Consider the following 17,509-nt stretch of genomic DNA (forward strand, 5'->3'; position numbering starts at 1 on the left):
ACGCCGAGACTAAGGAATTCCCCCGGAGTTCGCCTCCAAGAGCGCACCACATCGGCAGAGCGACGGTGTTATTTGCAGGGTCCACGGGGAGTAGGTAAATGGCATGCCATCTCGAAGATCTCATTCCAAGTCCCATCACGGTTGTGCCCAGTGCAAACACCGTCGGATAAAATGCGACGAGTTTCGACCTATTTGCAGCTCCTGCCAGAAGAAGCACATAAGATGTTCATTCGAGGGTCAATTCGTACCTCCAACATCGGACCACAGCCCTGCTGCATCTATTATCCGTGCTGATTCCATACCGAGAAATGACAATACCCAGCTACCATTGCTGGACTTGGAGTTCCTGAACCACTGGCACGTGGCGACCGTGCAGACACTGGTGCACGACAGATCCACCGAGAAGGTCCTGCGCGAGTTTGTTCCGCAGGAGGCTTTATCGCATCCATTTTTGATGCACAGTCTGCTGGCACTATCTGCACTTCACCTAAGTCACCATGGCCCTCTCGAGAGACGACACAAGTACACCGAAGCCGCCATGACGCACAACAACATCTCGCTATCTTTGTGTAAGCCTCTTCTAAACAACGTGACTTCGGGAAACTGCCATGCTTTGTTTGCGTTTGCCTGTTTCGTCGTCATGTTCTCATTTGCTGCGCATGGACCAAAGGCCGATCCAGGAGCTCAGCGTCTGTCGGCGGTTCTTGAGGTCTTCATGTTGATCCGGGGAGTAGCTTCAATAGTGGCGCAGGCTCGCCCATGGATTGAAGCAGGCGGTATGAGAGATTTACTGAAACTCGGCGAGCAGCCACGTGAGGAAGCGAAGACAACGCATGCGCGGGAACTATATACTCGCATATCGGACATGCATGACCATCTGAGGCGATCTTCCCGGCCGGACTGCCATGATAGCACGAGCTTAGTGATTGAGAAATCCGTTCAAAAACTCCTCGACCTACTGCAACAGGCAATCAGTGTGGCAAATACGGCTTCCATAATGATGAGGTGGCCTGCCGTGGTAAATGTGGAGTACTTGGATTTGTTGCATGCAAATCATGCGACTGCACTTTTGGTGCTTGCGCATTACGGCGTTGCCCTTGAATTGATGGCTGAGAACTGGTGGTTAGATGGTTGGGGTGCGTTTTTGGTGAATATTGCTATATATCATTTGGGCCCAGACTATGGGCCAGAGCTTGCATGGGCGCGGAATGCTATAGCCCGGGGGCCATAAAGCTCAGCCATGCAGTCCACCTTCATAGGAAAATTATATCGGAGCATATTTCACGGTCGCGTGCTATAATATCAGTCTTTCCAGTGGTTTACCTCGAAAAGAGCCGTCCCTCAGTTATCAATTAAGTACCGCTATTGTTGGAGGCGTATACTAGCATCTTGCCTTATAGCCCCGGAATTCCCCAATGGACTTCAACCACATCCTCTCAATCGCCTGGGAAAGAACCTGAGGCATGTTTGCTAATAGGCTGGATGCATCTTAATCATATATGCGAAGTAGATCAAGCGTCAGGCCTAAGAAGAGGATATTACTGACGGTGGTATTGTTCTTCAAAAGGTTTTTGTGAACCTAATAGCTCAGTTTCATTATTGTCCCACAGCTGGGTTGGAGCTCAACGTGGTCTGGAAACACCTCAACATGGTCTAAGGATATCTAAAACTCACTGGGTTTCAATAAGTGCTTTTGCCCAGTGAGCTCAAAACATACAAGATTAACAAGAAATCACCTTAGAAAGAATTAAACCCAACTACCACTCACCCTAATATCCCAGCACACCCCAAATACCTCAATCAAGCGCAAAATGTAAAAGTGGTAAAGTCTAAGATCGAGACAGTTAGTTGAATTATAGACCCCTTTAGACCGACTAACCGCGTACTCTTTGTACAATTAGGCTGCACAACCAGCTCCAATTTATCTTGAGCTTCGTGAACCGAGCTTTTCCATGATAAAGCGAGTATACCATACTGCATTTGCTCAATTTATCCTGGTCCGATGCCCCTAATCACCCAGCAGGAATATATATCGTGGAATCTTTTAATGTCATGAGCAAGCCGACCCGCCCGGAAGGCAAGCATGTAAGGAACCCGCGTCAGCGCCCAGAGACGAGGGCCATTGTAGCAGGAGAGAGGGTGGAAGTAGAGCCGTTTTATTGCTAGGAGAATAGGAAGCTGAAACGAATCAGCTAATTTTAATGAAGTCGCCGGGAGACTATCGTACCAACAGGATCGTTATGACGGTCGCGTAGCTAGAGACACTGAGCGCCATTGTGACGATTGAAAAGCTGAATGAATCATGATGAAAGGGAGGGATAATTTATATGCGATTGATTCAACTTTCCCTCTGTTAGTAGAGGCTGCTTGAAGGCCTTTTTGGACGATCAAAAATGGGGACAAGGCTATGCAAAGTGCAGATTTCCTTGCTGACGTCCTATGAGGGACAATCTGCACCTTCAATACCGAGATAGGACTACTACTAGTAGTTGACTTTCACATTTCAGATAAGTGACCCTTGATTTGGTGCCAGACAGCCCCCATTCTTAGCCAACAGCTGACTCACTAACTACTGTTTATGCTAACTAAACGTAGACCACAATCGCGCGGCCCACCTTGAAATGCCATAACTATAAGAACTACTTTTTTGATATTGTTGTACCTCAACAACTACAAGGCTCTAGAAGGTCTAGTATTGTATATTGATTAAGATTATCGGTATAAATTTTCGAGAACTTTCACAAACTTTCTAGATTAATTCTATGCTAGAAATACGTAGTATGACTATTTTACAGTTACAATACAGGTAATTTATCTTAATGACATATTGTGATAGATGTGAGATTTCAGGAAAGTAATCCAAAGTGTATTTGATATTACTACAAACTATATATTCAATATTAAGTCTTACTTATATTTATTAGTTCGAAATATCTTTGATTGAAAAAACCATTATATGTATAGCATTTCAAGGTGGGCCGCGCGATTGTATGGGCCGCTCGATTGTGGTCTACGTGACTTGGAGGCCACATCTCACACCGGGCGGGCCAGAAGTCCCACAAGCATTGTGGCCACGATCTTAGCTGTGCTCGCTTCTCCCCAGAGTTAGCAACATCGCCATGATGGTGTTATGATAGCGAGACTGCCTTGGCGAGTGATACGATTACTTACTTTTATCTTCAAATTATGATTGTTTGTTCATTAATATGTAATATAGATTACTAATAAACGCAATGTAATACCGTTGTTGTTGTAGTGTCCGCTTTTATTGCTTTTGCTTAATGGAGAATGGCCTCCCGAGAGCTTGCAGAGATGCCAGATAACATGCGAGAGAACGCAAGTCACGGGCGTGCAACACTGTCTAGCTGCAGACTTAGGGCGACTAGTTGCAGCTTGGCCCATTCAACCATCCCAATCTATGTAGATAATGCCAACCATCACGCCCATCCGTCCTACACCTTTCTGGGCACACCTGCAACCATTGCCTTTCCACTAAGGAGATATCGAAGCAATCTGGTCAGTGCACGCATAGCTGCAAGCCAATCTTCTTTCAAATATAGATTATACCCCCTTGTAAACTGCAGATCAAACTCTTCATCATCTGCGCATCCATCTAGATATACCCTAGAAATCAGGTCTTGCGGGAAGTATCCACGGCAGATGTGAAGATATGGCCCATGGAAACCAACGACGAAGACTTCCTGGCTTTGGACCCCTCTATGCGGGCTTCTGAAATTCCTCGTCAGATGTCCCAGCATAGTGCAGATTATGTCTGTCAAGTGTTCGTTCCAAGTTTGTCCATCGTACCACTGTATCCCATTAGAAAACAAAACGGACTTTTCCCAAGAAGTAGTTGGCATACGTACCCCAGTAAAAGAGACTATCGGTGTAAAATCATCTCGTTTTCCAACATGAACATTAGCCTCGATTCGGGCGGCATATGGTGACCTACCCACTGCGTATACGACATCACGTGGGAATGGTATAACACTAGTGAGTAGAGAAGATATGTTACCATCATGCTGAGATAAACCGTGTTACAACAAGGATTTTGTCACTTACCCAACTCCCGGGGCTTCTTCATCCAAATCATCAAGTCTATGATAGATATTCCGGATCAAGTCGGCAAATATATGGCTCTGCGACCAGATAAAATTCGTATGGGATGATCGTCCACCGACCTTCCAGCTTTTTCTGGGCAATTCGATTGTCCCCCTGGGATTCAAAATGTTTGAAATCCCCGTCTCCTTGGACAATATATCTTCGATCATCCCTGCATGTCCTTGCTCCTCAATATAGTCGACTAGTTTAGCAAACAAGGCCTGGAAGAGAAAATCGTCTTTCGGCCAGCCCTGCGTGCAGTCCCAGTCCACAAGATCCGTATGTCTGAAGATCCAGGGGATGAACTTTTCGACGTCTTCATCTGAAACAGTCAGTGCATTAGCAGAGTGGATACCAAATAGCAGCAGAGCTATAATAGCTAACCTTCGCGTTCACAGTCCACGACCCTGGGTACCAGGCTATCAAGCTCAACCACTTCTGAGTTGATAACTATCGACATATCTCGAAGTGTGAGAAGTAGATCGGCAGGTGGTCAGTCAGTACTTTGACGATCTTGTATGGGTTGAGACGATATAAGAGACACGGATGTGATGGGACCTACTATTATATTCATTGGATTTGGGGGGCGATTAGAGCTAAGTCAGTCATAAGAGAAATCGTAGGTAAGACAAACCCTGGTTCTAGATCGCACGGTACCTCCCTGTCGTACAGGCCACTAATGCTTTTAGAAATCAGCCTTCTCATGAGAATAATTGTACTAAATTTCTATAATATGTGTAAATCTAGATTTAAGTCTCGGAAACCCCCATTACAACATTATTTAACTAGCTTTTGTGATCACATATTGAACCAGACTTCATTGCGTTAGATATTAAGCGTGCTAGCAAGCTGAACCCTTCATCTTCATCCATTCGGGCAAACTGAACAGGGGTTGTGGCCAGGCAAGCGACGATGAGACATCCTCATCGCTAGACATGAGGTCGCTGTGACCTAGTGAGTATTATCCTGTAGGATAATACATCTAGTCTCCGGCAGTATAGTGAAACAAATAAGGTGTTTATCAATAACATAGATCATTAGTCAACCTTTCAGAGCCTTGAGTGCAGAGTCAATAGAGCTGAAGATCTATCGAACTCCTATCTTCCGATACGCCACAGGGCATTGAACTGAAGAGTACGCTGTCCCAGTATACGTGGCATTTGGGAGTCAATGTCACTAGATTCAGGACGGAATTTAGCACTTCCTCTTTATCTTGAGCCATATATTCACCATTCTTCCGATAAAAAAAAGCTGTAGCGTAGCTTTAAACTTTTTCAAATCTCAGCTTCAGCGCAGGGGTTGTAATGTTGGTAGCTATAGCGTGTGCGGCTTGTAGTGGATCTGTGGCCTTGCTAACCAAGCAAATACGGCCACGATCAAGACACTAGCTCAAGTAGATTCAGTGGTATAGGTATATAGTGGAATTAAAAGTGGCATCTCCCATACATCGTTTGACAGTATTTTTTCGGATACGGTACCTATTTCCTCATGTCTGATGAGGGCCATGACGCAATTCACCCACTTCAATGTGATGCTGAGTGATTGATGCTGCCAAACTTTGGCATTCTTCAACATTGCTAGATGATGCCCTCCTTTGACGTTTTTTTGTTTCTGCTCCAGACAACCTTGCTTGAAACCAGTTGTGGATTCACGCGCAGTGTAAGCAGCATCTCCGGAGTTAGCATGTCTTTATTGTAGACATCAGAGCCGCAGAGGTATTCCTTCGTACTAGATTAATTAGCACACAACATCAAATTTGGATACCCATTGACCTGCCTCCGGGGGTATCTCAGTGATATCCGCCTTCTGATCAGAGGAGAGTTCTTCGTATTCCTTCCTCATTACTGCCATTAGCTTGATCAGGTTTAGTAATGCAAATATTTCCGATGCTGTCCGGCATCTAGAGTAAGAGGCGTAAAGGCAATTCTCCACATCATCGGATTCAGCCACACACAAGTGTGAGATCATGTGCTTGTTGGCTTTTCATGCGTAGTGACGCTAGACCATCAATGAGCGATATCGGTAATTAATCATTCCACTCCACTCATTAATGGCGTACTCTACAGTAAGTAGTGTCCCGATATCATCTTTCTTGCATCTTGTGGGCCATTACGCTCAAAAAGACCTTCCCAATCTTCGAGGGCGATTGATACCCCCATACGACAATCGGGAACGGTATGCTTTATCCCGTGGCGGTAGCTCTCCTCTAACCTCTTGACGTGCGTAATATCTGACTTTCAGTTCGGATAGGGTCTTTCCCGGCACTCATCGAGCTCCCGGACATCGAGTAGGGCTGTGCTGAGAAATGGTGAGTCGATTTAAGGCAATATTAGACTAGGGGGTGTGTCAAGTTGGGTGGAACGTGACGTAGGGTGCGATATCATTCTAATGATAAGGGGATGGGGCCATGTGTTGATAGATAGAAAGCTGAGATATGTAGAAGATTGTGTTCTGAGAGAGCAACAAGTAATTGGAAGACTTCAAGTCCTAATCTACGAAGTGAATGAGGAATTGAATGTATACTTTGTCAATATTGACGTCGAGGGTTGAGAATTTTGATATTCAATATCATGCGTCGGGGAGGAGGATTCATTGATTTACTTTAGATCTTGTTGTTTTGGTATCAAGCATCGGTTTGACAGTGGAGGCGCTGTTCTTCTAAGTACACACATTCAAAGAACAGCCAATCACAACTACATTGGGGATGAATAATTTCGGGCTTTAGTTTCTGCAACACGGACCTCGTGACATGGTGACAGCTGCATTGCATCTGCAGCATCGCGGTGCGTAAGCCGATGTGGTTTCATACATCGTCAGGTGATCAGTAATACAGGATTCTACTATTGTAGTTCTGATGACATATATGATATCCCAGGAAGTAAAAGGAAAAATTTAAGTACAATATATTCAGAGAAGATGTATTCTCATACAAAGAAAAAAGTAGTCACGTCACCGTGGCTTGTCTTACTTAGCCTGGCTATCTAGTGCAGCCTCAAACAAGTTGATCAGCTATACCAAGGTGTTAGAAAGCGCAACAGTAGTATGTTGAGCACAAAGCAAAAGAAGGTAAACTTACATACGAAGTGTATCCATGGGCTTTCCCAGCCCTAAGGAACACCTCCCGCCGGTCATCCAGCTGATCTTGACAACAATAGATCATCTCTTGTATTTCCTCGTTCATCCGGAGACTACTCAGGAAGGTCTCTGCATTGGCATCATTGCCGACCCGGGAGATGATAAATATTGCTCCCGCCTGCTGCTCGGAAAGCTCGCTCAACCTCTTTTTGCAATCCATAATAGTCTCCGCGAAACAGTTCTCGGGTTCACCTTGCGGCTGATGTTCACATTAGATTAGTATTGTATCCAGTATATAGTGAAGAAGGCCGGCAATACTCACATGTCCATCGGTTACGACGATAACGATGAGTGGCTTCGCCGGTAGGTTATTCTCCAACGGATCGAATATGAGAGGCGCGACAATCTTGGTTTGGAGCACATTCCCGAGTCTGGTCACTCCGAGATATTTGACCTTCTTCAATTGATTTTGAATCTCTATGGGGGACAATTTCCCCAAATGCTGATCTTCTGAGTTGTTCAAGAACCGAAGGTACACGTCCTGGTCTTGTACTTCGTTGGCGATCTCAGCAACACGCTGACAAGTATCTTCGAGAGCTCTTATGCGGGTGCCTTTGTCTTTTCTCATCGACTTGCTATCATCTATGGTATGAGGTCAGCACAGAAGCGGGGGTTCTGGGGAAGTGGATAAGCATACCGCAAAGTATCACAAAATCATATAAGGCCATGATGGCCACCTTTGGTGTGGTTGCTGGGTCCAACTCATACTTCTGCGTGAGACCCTTCGCCCGGGCAGCTGCACTCTTCACTATCTGCTCCACGTATTGGTCCCCCGGTTGGTAATACGAACGGAGATTTTTCTCAATGTAATTCCAGACATATTCTCGATATTCTCCCTCGGACTCGGGCACCTTGGGCTCCAACGAGCGTTGGGGTGCCGAGTTATCCGGCTGTGTGACTCCGAGGTGTCGACTGAATTCTGTGAGAAACCGATCGACAACCTCGGCGACAATCTCGTTGATAAAGATTTCTTCCTCATCAACACTTGAGGCATCAGACTCGTCGCTAAAGTCCAGATCCATATCCATAGCTAGTGCTCTGACAATGAAAGTAATCGTTGCTGATATCTGTAGGGGTGGCTATAGTTAGACAAGAGGAATTTGTGCATTGTTTGTCTCTCTGCCTTTGGCGCGACATCTATAATGTTGTCGCCATACAGATGCCAGCACATAACTCCTTGATAAGGTAGCCATAGACACCGTCGCGTGATTAGGGGGTTTAAAACCCAATACCACATAGCAAACCTCCTACTAGTACGAAAATTTCAAGGTGTTACCCTTGAAGAGGCTGATAAATTTTGGGTGAAGAATGTTTGTGGAACAACTGTCAAAGAAAGCAACAGCTGACGGACAGGCGGGGTGGGGCGGGGCACGTATGATATCATGCACGTATAACTAACGAATGTATAACATTCTATTACCCCGACGTTGCGCGGCAACCGCGGAGAAACACCCCCTTCTATTCCCAAAGTATGGCGATAGATATATGGCCTGCAAATGAGAACAGCTCTTTCTGACAGCATATTCTGGGTCAGCCTAAGAGGCTGATCTTGATGCCTAATGTCTGGAGTGCCGGTCGCTGCTCTCATTGCTGTCTCCATGTTCGACTCTATGGGTGGTCGATTCCACGGTTGGGGTTGCCAGATGGGCTCACCCTTGTAACTATCCATCTGTGCCTGACTCCGTACATGCGAATGCGAATATAATATTAAAGATTTAGAATTTAGATGAAACTTGATGACATCACTACTTAGTACGGTCTGCCCGAAACATTGCATGCAAGCAAATAAAGGGAGGGATAGCCTAGTAGCCAATCATCACTCATTGCACAACGCTCAGCCTTGCGCTGCATGAACATGATAAAAGGCAAACTCTCCGTGACCCGATACGTGGCAACACGTCGACCATCCTGCTGGCATCTCCCCAGCTGATACGCAGTGTGCCCGCAAACGTGCAATCTTCTATCTTCCCAGGCCCGGGCTGACGTCCAGTAAGGAAACCCTATCTGCTGAATGTGTTTGTATCAGACACACCGATCTACACCGCTTCTGATCAGCTGCCTGCGTAGAATTCTTCGCCAGTCAAGTATTTGTTTCATGTTTTTCGATGTCTAATGCAGTCACGCCCAAGTACCCTAATCGGACAATGAAACTGCTGACTATCAAGGGGATTACAATGTACTTCGTGCCCTGAATCACCTCCAGATGCCTCTCCTCTAAGCAGAAATCGTTCAACCTCGTGGGTGAAACTCTCTGGTAATGATCTGTTAGTTGTAGGGATACTGTCTGCAATGCGCCCATCCACGCTGTCTGCTTGTTGGGCGCTCTTGCTTTCCTGGGCTATACTGTCCAACAATGAGGCTATGCTAGCAGTATCTGCTTTCTGAATATCCTGGTTCTTCTAATTCTACATATATGTTGTTAAACACTATATAGTCCTAGTCAAGTTCACATCGGCTGATTGTACTTTCAGACAACGGCACATTAACAATCACTCAGAGAACCTTCCAAAGATCATTCTTCATCTTTCAACTATCACTCCGCTACCTTTTCCACAGAAATCATGCCACCACCACCACCCATTGCACCATCCAACAACAATGCCGGAGCTGCAATTGTTGACGAAACCCTCAGCGAGATCACAAACGCAGCCAATAGTATCCCACTTCGAAAGCTCTTGCAAAGCCATTTGACCGTGCACTGCGGTATCGAGAAGATAGAAGCTTATCAAAAGTCGGGCGACAAGTACAAAAGGTGGATGGTTTCCTACCTGGCCCAAAGTATGGCGATAGAGATGTTTGAGAGGCTCGGCCCGGCATTGGCCGAGGAGTTGAAGAAAATACCTTAGACATTTATCGGGCTCGCGTCAGGCCCAGGCGGGCTCAGGTAAGCTCTTGTTAATTTTACAGCCTTTTCCTTCGTCTTATAGCGGCCTTGGCTTATCTAATTGTGGGGTTTTATTCAGACAGTGTCCAAACAGATATGGTTGCTTGGAAGTGAGGTCGACTTATTGGAGTGGCGGTTTTGATAATTGTCTTCAGATATTCTCGCTTTATACATGATTTTCAGCGGTTACGTGATTATTTCCGTGCTTTCAGTCTTGTTTTACGTTTTTAGATACCGAATACAGTTATGGAATGGCTCATCGAGGCACATCGAGGCACATCAAAGGCCCGTAGATAAGCAATGTACTATCATAGTCGGAGTGGTGGAACAGAAAGCCGGAAATCAGAAATCCATTCAACAAAATAAACCAGAAGAAAGAAAGAAAGAAAGAAAGAAAGAAATCCAAGATAGTTGCATTCCTGTCATTACTGAAGTGCAAATTCAAACTTCCGGAATAGCTTCAAGAGCACCAATCAATCTTTCATAATTCCTCATGTAATATAGTTACTTCAGGCGCCATCATCCAACTGTTCCACGTATACATTCGCAAGGCCATACACTCTATTCCGTCAAGTTCCGAGAGTTCAAAGCAGCCTTGGACACCTGTCCGTGAAGGTATAGCTGCCCGAACACTTGTAAATCTGAGTTACACTTACAACTAGTTGGCAATGACTGCTGATAAGGGAATGAGAATGCTTTGCGGCCTAACATTGAGCAGACAAACAAACATACAAAAGTTCGGCAACGCCCCTCGCAAGGAGGAGACAATGAACCTTCAATTTCCTTTCACATCAAGTACCACTTATATTCTGTTGCCTCGTTTGAAATCCTTATGAAATAGTTATGCATACTTACGGCCCTCAACTACGATGCGCTGACTATCGAGTAGGCTGGGTCTGCACCTTGCCTCTCGAGCTCACAGCAGCAGAAGTCATGTTGGACATGGAACATGGCAGGCCATCTGACTTGGAAGTTATGTCAGAGTTTGACGACAACCAATACGAATTTGGCCAAATTGGTGGTCATAACGTCGTCCTGGCCGTCCTGCCCGCTGGTGGATATGGAGTCACTCAGGCAGCCCTTGCAGCAAACATGATGAAACGTGCCTTTCCAGCCATTCAGTTCGCTTTGCTGGTGGGTATCGGAGGTGGTGTGCCAAGCAAAACCCATGATATTCGCTTAGGAGATGTGGTCGTCAGCACTCCAGGTGCTGGACATCCTGGAGTACTACAGTACGATCTTGGCAAGCGAGGACTGGACGACGATTTCACAACAACAGGGGTTCTTCGGAAACCAGCACGAAAAGCTTTGGCAGCCATCAATGTCATGAGGGCAAGGTATATGAGGAAAAATGGTGGTTTGGCAGATGCCATCAACGAAATTTTGGAGAAGAACCCCATAATGTGCGACGAGTTCTCTCACCCTGGTATGGTGAATGATGTTCTATATCGTGCGGAATATGATCATGTGCCGGGCGATGATTGTGCCAATTGCAGTAAACACATGGTCATAAGCCGAAAAGCACGGAGAACAAGCGAGCCACGTATACACTACGGGCTTATTGGGTCAGGAAACCAGGTCATCAAGAATGGCAAGGTCCGGGAGGTGTTGAGAGAAAAGCACAACGTTCTGTGCTTTGAGATGGAGGCAGCAGGTGCATTGGTGAGCAATGAAGATACTACTTCTGGTTCTATAGAGTCATTCCCTAACCTATGAATTACCAGGAAGCATTTGAGTGCCTTGTCATTCGAGGAGTTTGCGACTACTCAGACTCCCATAAGAATGACTTGTGGCAAAACTATGCCGCGCTCACTGCCGCTGCATACACAAGAGACCTACTGCTTCTGATTGAGGGGTCGGGCTCCCCAAATGGTGAGCACCCCACTTACACCTTTGTCTCCTCCTGCAGCCATAGTCCTAACAACAATCGTATAGCTCCAGCTGCACCCAATCCTCCCGAGGTTGATATTCCGGAAAATATCAACTTGGGTATTCCTGCAGTTCCAGCGCACGGGGCCAACCCGGGGGCCAAAGCCAATCCCCCGAACTTTTCCGTCCAGAATCCGCAGTTTTACCAACAACCATGGATCTGCGAGCCTCCACCAAAATATACACAGGCAACACATCAATGTCGAGTTGCACCTGTTCCAGTTGAGCTGCCTCCTCAACAGCTAAAGGAAGTTGATGGTGAAAAGAAACCAGCAGATCGAAACACGTCTCCAAAACCGCCTAGCTCACGTCCATCCCAACAGCCAATTGACCCTCGCGCGCGGAAGGACTACGGGAGGAGACTGGTTGAAGCAGCTAAAGCTGGTAATATGCCAACGGTGAAGGTCTTCCTTGAAAGGGGAGGTGACCCAAACACTACAACCGAGAATTGGGATCTCACTGCGCTGCATTACGCTGCCAGGATGGGTCATAACGGATTAACGCGACTGCTTCTCAAAGCAGGGGCCAATTCCAATGCCAAAGCGAGATTCAGCAACAACACCCCTCTGTTTGAAGCGGCTTCCAGCGGTCATATAAAGGTCATCCAATATTTACTACGTTATGAAGCTGACATCGGGGTCCATTGTCAGCGGAGTAAGACCGCATTGCATGCAGCTGCTGAGAAAGGACATACTGCGTGCGTCGAGCTTCTTTTGCAAAACAAAGCTGATCCCGACAGTATTGACGAGGATGGACATACACCTCTGGACTTAGCGAGAAAGGAAGGTCGCTTGGAGATAGTCAAGTATCTACAGCGGATATAGGGATTTCTATTTGTTAGCTTGTTGATTTTGGGAGAATTCTGCGATCTAGCACCTTTCTGACGTTGCACCAGAATGATATTACAACGTTGATTCATACTTCACTTTGAGGAAAGATATAGCACAGACATGGTCGTATATTCGTTAGTTGTCTAGCTTTGTACTTGAATGAATCACATGATCAGGCATCATGGTCTCTTGCACGGTCCCGGTTGTCGCTTCTTCACTCTGCATAACACCATCAACACCATCAAATTCATCCGCTCTAGCCTTATCATCAACAATCTATCAAAAGATTTGAGCTCTGGAAGCTATGGAGCCTCTTAAAGGTCATAAGTACTCTATTTCCACAGTAGCACTGCCTTTAAGGTCTTCCCAGTCTTCATATCGCTGATTGCTTCGTCGTATTTTTCAATCGGGTAGTTCTTGATGAGTTCCTCAATTGGATAGTTCCCTTTGGCGTTTTGCTCAATGAGGTATGGCAAGAACTAAGTTCTTCTTAGCGAGGCCAATCTTCTTAGTTGTGTAGGGGCATATTTACCTTCTCGGGCTGTCCGTCTCCCTCACAGCATCCTACATACTGGCGACCAAAGACCAGTTGTGCAAATATATCGACCTTGGCCGTTTTCCTGGGTGTCGGGGCACCAACAGTGGCCAACTTTCCTCGTGTCCCAAGCGCCTGGATAGCCTTCTCAACAACCGCCGGAACACCGGTACAGTCAACGGCATATTGCACCCCAAGGGGTGGACAAATTTCCTGAATCTGCTTGACAATGTCCTCGTCAGATCCGGTGATGGCATGTGTGGCTCCAAGCTTCTTCGCAAGCTCTAGTCGATCCTGATTCAAGTCCACGGCGATGATAGTCTTCGCGCCACGAATTTTTCCTGCCATGATAGCACTCATACCTACGGAACCAGCACCGAACACTGCTAGACTGGATCCGGGTTGCACATCAAGTGTGTTTATCACTGCTCCTGCCCCAGTCTGGAATCCGCAGCCTAGGGGTGCGAATCTATCCAGCGGACATTCGGGGTCCACTTTCACGACACATGATGCGTGCACAATCGCCAAACTTGCGAAGGAACTCTGACCGAAGAAATTACCGCGCAGAGGATCTCCATTGGGGAAGGATAAGGTAAAGCTTCCATCTGATCTTTGTTGACCAAAATTGGACTGCACCCACTGATTGCAATATGCCGGGTGTTCGCTGGTACATTGTTCACAGTTTCCGCAGAACGCATAGCTCAATAACACCTTGTCGTCTGCGTGGAGATGTGTGATACTGCTGCCGGTCTTCACGACAACGCCAGCCCCTAGGTGAACTTTAAGTAGGTTACCAGAAATTCAAGAGTGTTCGGCATACCTTCGTGTCCAAATACACATGGGGCAGATGCAGGCAGGTTTCCGTTCATGCAGGAAAGATCTGTATGGCAGATGCCTGTCGCATGAATCTCAACAAGCACTTCGTCGGCTCTCAGGTCATTCAGGCGGATGTCCTCCAATTTGAGAGGACTATTAACCTCTCTCATTACCAGTGCTGTTGCGGTTGCAGCCATGATGTCGGTTTCTTAAGTTAAAGTTTCTGAATAGACACTTTCTCAGTGCGAAAGGTTTCTTCGCGCATGTCCGGCCAAACCACGGAGAAGCCCTTCTTATTTAAGTGCTACGCCTGCGTCATATCCTACTACCTGCCTCAAAATTGGTCTCAATATGAGACTGCTAGGTATGCCAATCAGCTCTATCTCTGGATCTGCCGTGATCTGAACCCGATCCTTGGTTATAACCGAATACCAGAGATGGGCACCAAACCCCGGATTCTGAACTGCGGGGAGAACTGATTAAAGTTTACTAAGCACTCCACTAGGGACCAGGATTAAACTCGATGATCCCTTCCTGCGTCACAAGTTATTGATGGGCCACCAATTACAGAGTCAGTTTCACAGCTAAGCGTGCAGATTTGGTGGAGTAATTATCCAATAATCCAAGAGACTAACATGCTTGCGCTTCTCGTCGACGATAGAAACCATACCGAACTGACGGGACTGTTCAGAAACCATCCCCGATGTGACTCCTCTCATCTTCTTGAAAATAGTCAAGTCTCATTGGCGGACATGACAAGAGCAGCCGTGGATCTGTGAGCAGCCAAGCCTTCAGCTGCTGACCGCTTCGCAGATCTCCATCCTACGGGGTTTACGAGTAGTTATCTAACTTTCGGGCGTAAGGTAGTGCAATTCCCGATCTGATCTGCCGTCGACTACCTACCAAGCCGAAACTCCATCCGGATATCGTGAAAAGAAGCTTATCGAGCTTGTGAGTCGCGGGGCCCCGCGAACCCGTATCTCCTATTCTCGGGTAGTTTCCGGAGAACATCATTGATCCCGACGATCACAAGTGCTCATTATTTAGTCCACGCTACTCGGACTAGCATCACTTCGTGATGTGCGCCGGCCGTCACGCGTCGTCACTCGTCACACGGCAACGCGCCTCTCGTATTCGTCGGGGCGGCATGCGGCCCATAATTTCCACTTTATCCCCACCTGGAAGCTGAAAGGTGGGGAGTGTTGAGCTGTAGCCCATCCAGCCAAGATACAAATACGAAGCCACGAATGCTAACTAGAATTGGCTTATAAGACAGAGAAATCTCTTCAAATCAGGAGAATAGTCCTTCACTTCATTTCATCCGAACTTAAACCGGGTTACCTTCCACTTCAAAATGGGTTCCTTAGATAAGATTGATTTCACTGTACGTTTCTACTGATTTCCATCCACTTTAATATTCCGACACACATTGATTGATTTTCCTTTACAGACTTTCTACAACACTATTAACAATGAACTCACAACCACATCAACAACTCGCTACAGCCTCAATCCGGCCACGCGCAAGCCCAACTCTCCCGTCCCCGTCTCCACTGCGTCAGACCTGAACCGTGCTGTAGATAGCGCCCGGACCGCCTTCAAAGCATGGTCCAAATTAAGCCCCTCCGAGCGTCGTGGCAAGGTTGTCGCCCTAGGTGAAGCCATTGATCTACACGCTGAGGAGCTCACGGCTCTCCTGGTTCAAGAACAGGGCAAGCCGCACGGTCAAGCCGCTATCGAAGTAGGCATGTCCGGAACATGGTGCAAACAAATTCCGCAACTCGAACTCAATGATGAAGTGCTCCAAGATACTGCCGACCAGCGTGTGATCCAACGCTTCACACCCATGGGTGTGGTCGCAGGCATCGTGCCGTGGAACTTCCCCCTGCTGCTAGCGGTAGGAAAAATCGCCCCGGCAGTTTATACGGGTAACTGTATTATTATCAAACCATCTCCATTCACGCCGTACTGCGCGTTGAAGATCGGGGAGTTGGCGGCGAGAATCTTCCCGCCCGGTGTGGTGCAGGTACTAAGCGACGACGGTAATATCGGGCCGCTAATGACGGCGCATCCGGGAATCAATAAGATTAGCTTCACGGGATCAACTGAGACTGGGAAGAGAATCATGCGCCATTGTGCGGATACCTTGAAATCGGTTACCTTGGAGTTGGGAGGAAATGATCCCGCCATTGTTTGTGAGGATGTGGATATTGACGCGGTTGTTCCGCAGGTATGTCTGTCTCTTATCGGTGTTTGCTGGGGAAGGCTGACCAATGAATTAGCTTGCCACATTGAGTTTCCTCGTTTCTGCACAGGTCTGCATGATGATCAAGCGTCTCTATGTCCACGAAAAGATCTACGACAAATTCCTCGAGGCCTTTGTCAACTTCACTAAGAATCTCAAGGTCGGCAATGGCACAGAGCCCGATGTATTCTTCGGACCTGTACAGAATGAAATGCAATACGGGAAGCTCAAAGATCTCTTCTCTTCCATTGAGACCGAGAACCTTAAGCCCGTTCTTGGAGGATCCATCACTGAATCAGAGGGCTACTTTGTTACCCCTACTATCATCGACAATCCCCCTGACAATGCCAGAGTGGTACAAGAGGAGCCTTTTGGTCCTATTCTCCCCGTGATGAAATGGTCCGATGAAGACGAGGTTATCGCTCGCGCCAATGACACTGATACCGGCTTGGGTGCCTCGGTGTGGAGCAAGGATGTGGATCGTGCGCAGCGGATCGGTACTCAGTTGGAGTCTGGATCGGTGTGGATCAATTCACACTTCCAGGTTGCGCCGAATGTTCCCTTTGGGGGTATGAAGGCGAGTGGAAACGGTCGCGAATGGGGTCTCGAGGGGTTGAAGAGTTATACCCAGTCCCAGATGTTGTGGGTGAAGAAGGCTTAATGGTAATGGAGTGGGATTTATCTGCAATCAATTTATTCGAATAGAGAATATGAGAATAGAGCGCGTCTTTGAGACCTCTTCATGTTTATGGCCTTGGTGTGAGAGTTGTAGTGCGTATCTTTCATTGTCGTATGTCCAATGTAAGGATTAAAGAAACTCTTGTACCTCTGCGGTTGAGCTATGTCAGCACAGATCTAGCATGTACAGTCACTTCCGATGCTACATCTATGTACCATGTACAATAGCTTTCTCATCAGGTGACCACCAGTGACATCCACCATTACCTGTCATCGGGCATTGTTCTTTTGTCTCCTTTCGCACACTTAAACGTCTTCCTTACATCACCAAAGACCCGCTGAGTCCTTCCAACATA

General features: G+C 46.9%; 7 protein-coding genes across 7 annotated transcripts; 4 read left to right on the top strand and 3 right to left on the bottom strand.

Annotated features, from left to right (window-relative positions):
* Positions 1 to 57: 57 nt before the first annotated feature.
* On the top strand, positions 58 to 1,367 carry ASPBRDRAFT_40616 (Zn(II)2Cys6 transcription factor domain-containing protein). Its single transcript, XM_067624392.1, has one exon. It carries the CDS (start codon positions 104 to 106, stop codon positions 1,229 to 1,231), a length of 1,128 nt encoding a protein of 375 aa, XP_067482576.1. The 5' UTR covers positions 58 to 103; the 3' UTR covers positions 1,232 to 1,367.
* A 2,091-nt stretch (positions 1,368 to 3,458) lies between these two features.
* ASPBRDRAFT_148138 (uncharacterized protein) lies at positions 3,459 to 4,133 on the bottom strand (the record flags this gene model as incomplete). Its single annotated transcript, XM_067619282.1, has 3 exons — positions 4,063 to 4,133; positions 3,867 to 3,990; positions 3,459 to 3,809 (listed from the first exon to the last, which is right to left on the bottom strand). A coding segment is annotated over exon 3 (300 nt), but the record flags the coding sequence as incomplete, so codon positions are not given.
* Positions 4,059 to 8,258, bottom strand: ASPBRDRAFT_118454 (vWA domain-containing protein; the record flags this gene model as incomplete). Its single annotated transcript, XM_067617175.1, has 5 exons — positions 4,059 to 4,423; positions 4,486 to 4,508; positions 7,182 to 7,435; positions 7,499 to 7,818; positions 7,874 to 8,258. The coding sequence occupies 5 exons, from the start codon at positions 8,256 to 8,258 to the stop codon at positions 4,059 to 4,061; spliced, it is 1,347 nt and encodes a 448-aa protein (XP_067482578.1).
* Positions 8,259 to 9,569: 1,311 nt separating this feature from the next.
* On the top strand, positions 9,570 to 10,389 carry ASPBRDRAFT_40618 (uncharacterized protein). Its single transcript, XM_067624394.1, has 2 exons — positions 9,570 to 10,120; positions 10,200 to 10,389. Exon 1 carries the CDS (start codon positions 9,798 to 9,800, stop codon positions 10,080 to 10,082), a length of 285 nt encoding a protein of 94 aa, XP_067482579.1. The 5' UTR covers positions 9,570 to 9,797; the 3' UTR covers positions 10,083 to 10,120; positions 10,200 to 10,389.
* Positions 10,390 to 10,856: 467 nt separating this feature from the next.
* Positions 10,857 to 11,995, top strand: ASPBRDRAFT_483200 (uncharacterized protein). Its single transcript, XM_067626066.1, has one exon. The coding sequence runs from the start codon at positions 10,964 to 10,966 to the stop codon at positions 11,834 to 11,836; it is 873 nt and encodes a 290-aa protein (XP_067482580.1). The 5' UTR covers positions 10,857 to 10,963; the 3' UTR covers positions 11,837 to 11,995.
* Positions 11,996 to 13,211: 1,216 nt separating this feature from the next.
* ASPBRDRAFT_173223 (NAD(P)-dependent alcohol dehydrogenase) lies at positions 13,212 to 14,501 on the bottom strand (the record flags this gene model as incomplete). The annotated part of the gene is made up of 3 exons (XM_067619744.1): positions 14,235 to 14,501; positions 13,412 to 14,184; positions 13,212 to 13,358 (listed from the first exon to the last, which is right to left on the bottom strand). Exons 1-3 carry the CDS (start codon positions 14,425 to 14,427, stop codon positions 13,212 to 13,214), a joined length of 1,113 nt encoding a protein of 370 aa, XP_067482581.1. The 5' UTR covers positions 14,428 to 14,501.
* An 844-nt stretch (positions 14,502 to 15,345) lies between these two features.
* Positions 15,346 to 17,150, top strand: ASPBRDRAFT_483212 (aldehyde dehydrogenase family protein). The gene is made up of 3 exons (XM_067626067.1): positions 15,346 to 15,614; positions 15,681 to 16,460; positions 16,513 to 17,150. The coding sequence occupies exons 1-3, from the start codon at positions 15,585 to 15,587 to the stop codon at positions 17,134 to 17,136; spliced, it is 1,434 nt and encodes a 477-aa protein (XP_067482582.1). The 5' UTR covers positions 15,346 to 15,584; the 3' UTR covers positions 17,137 to 17,150.
* Positions 17,151 to 17,509: the final 359 nt, after the last annotated feature.

The sequence above is a fragment of the Aspergillus brasiliensis genome (genome assembly GCF_001889945.1).
Source record: "Aspergillus brasiliensis CBS 101740 unplaced genomic scaffold ASPBRscaffold_3, whole genome shotgun sequence".
In the NCBI taxonomy this organism is placed as follows: Eukaryota; Fungi; Ascomycota; class Eurotiomycetes; order Eurotiales; family Aspergillaceae; genus Aspergillus; species Aspergillus brasiliensis.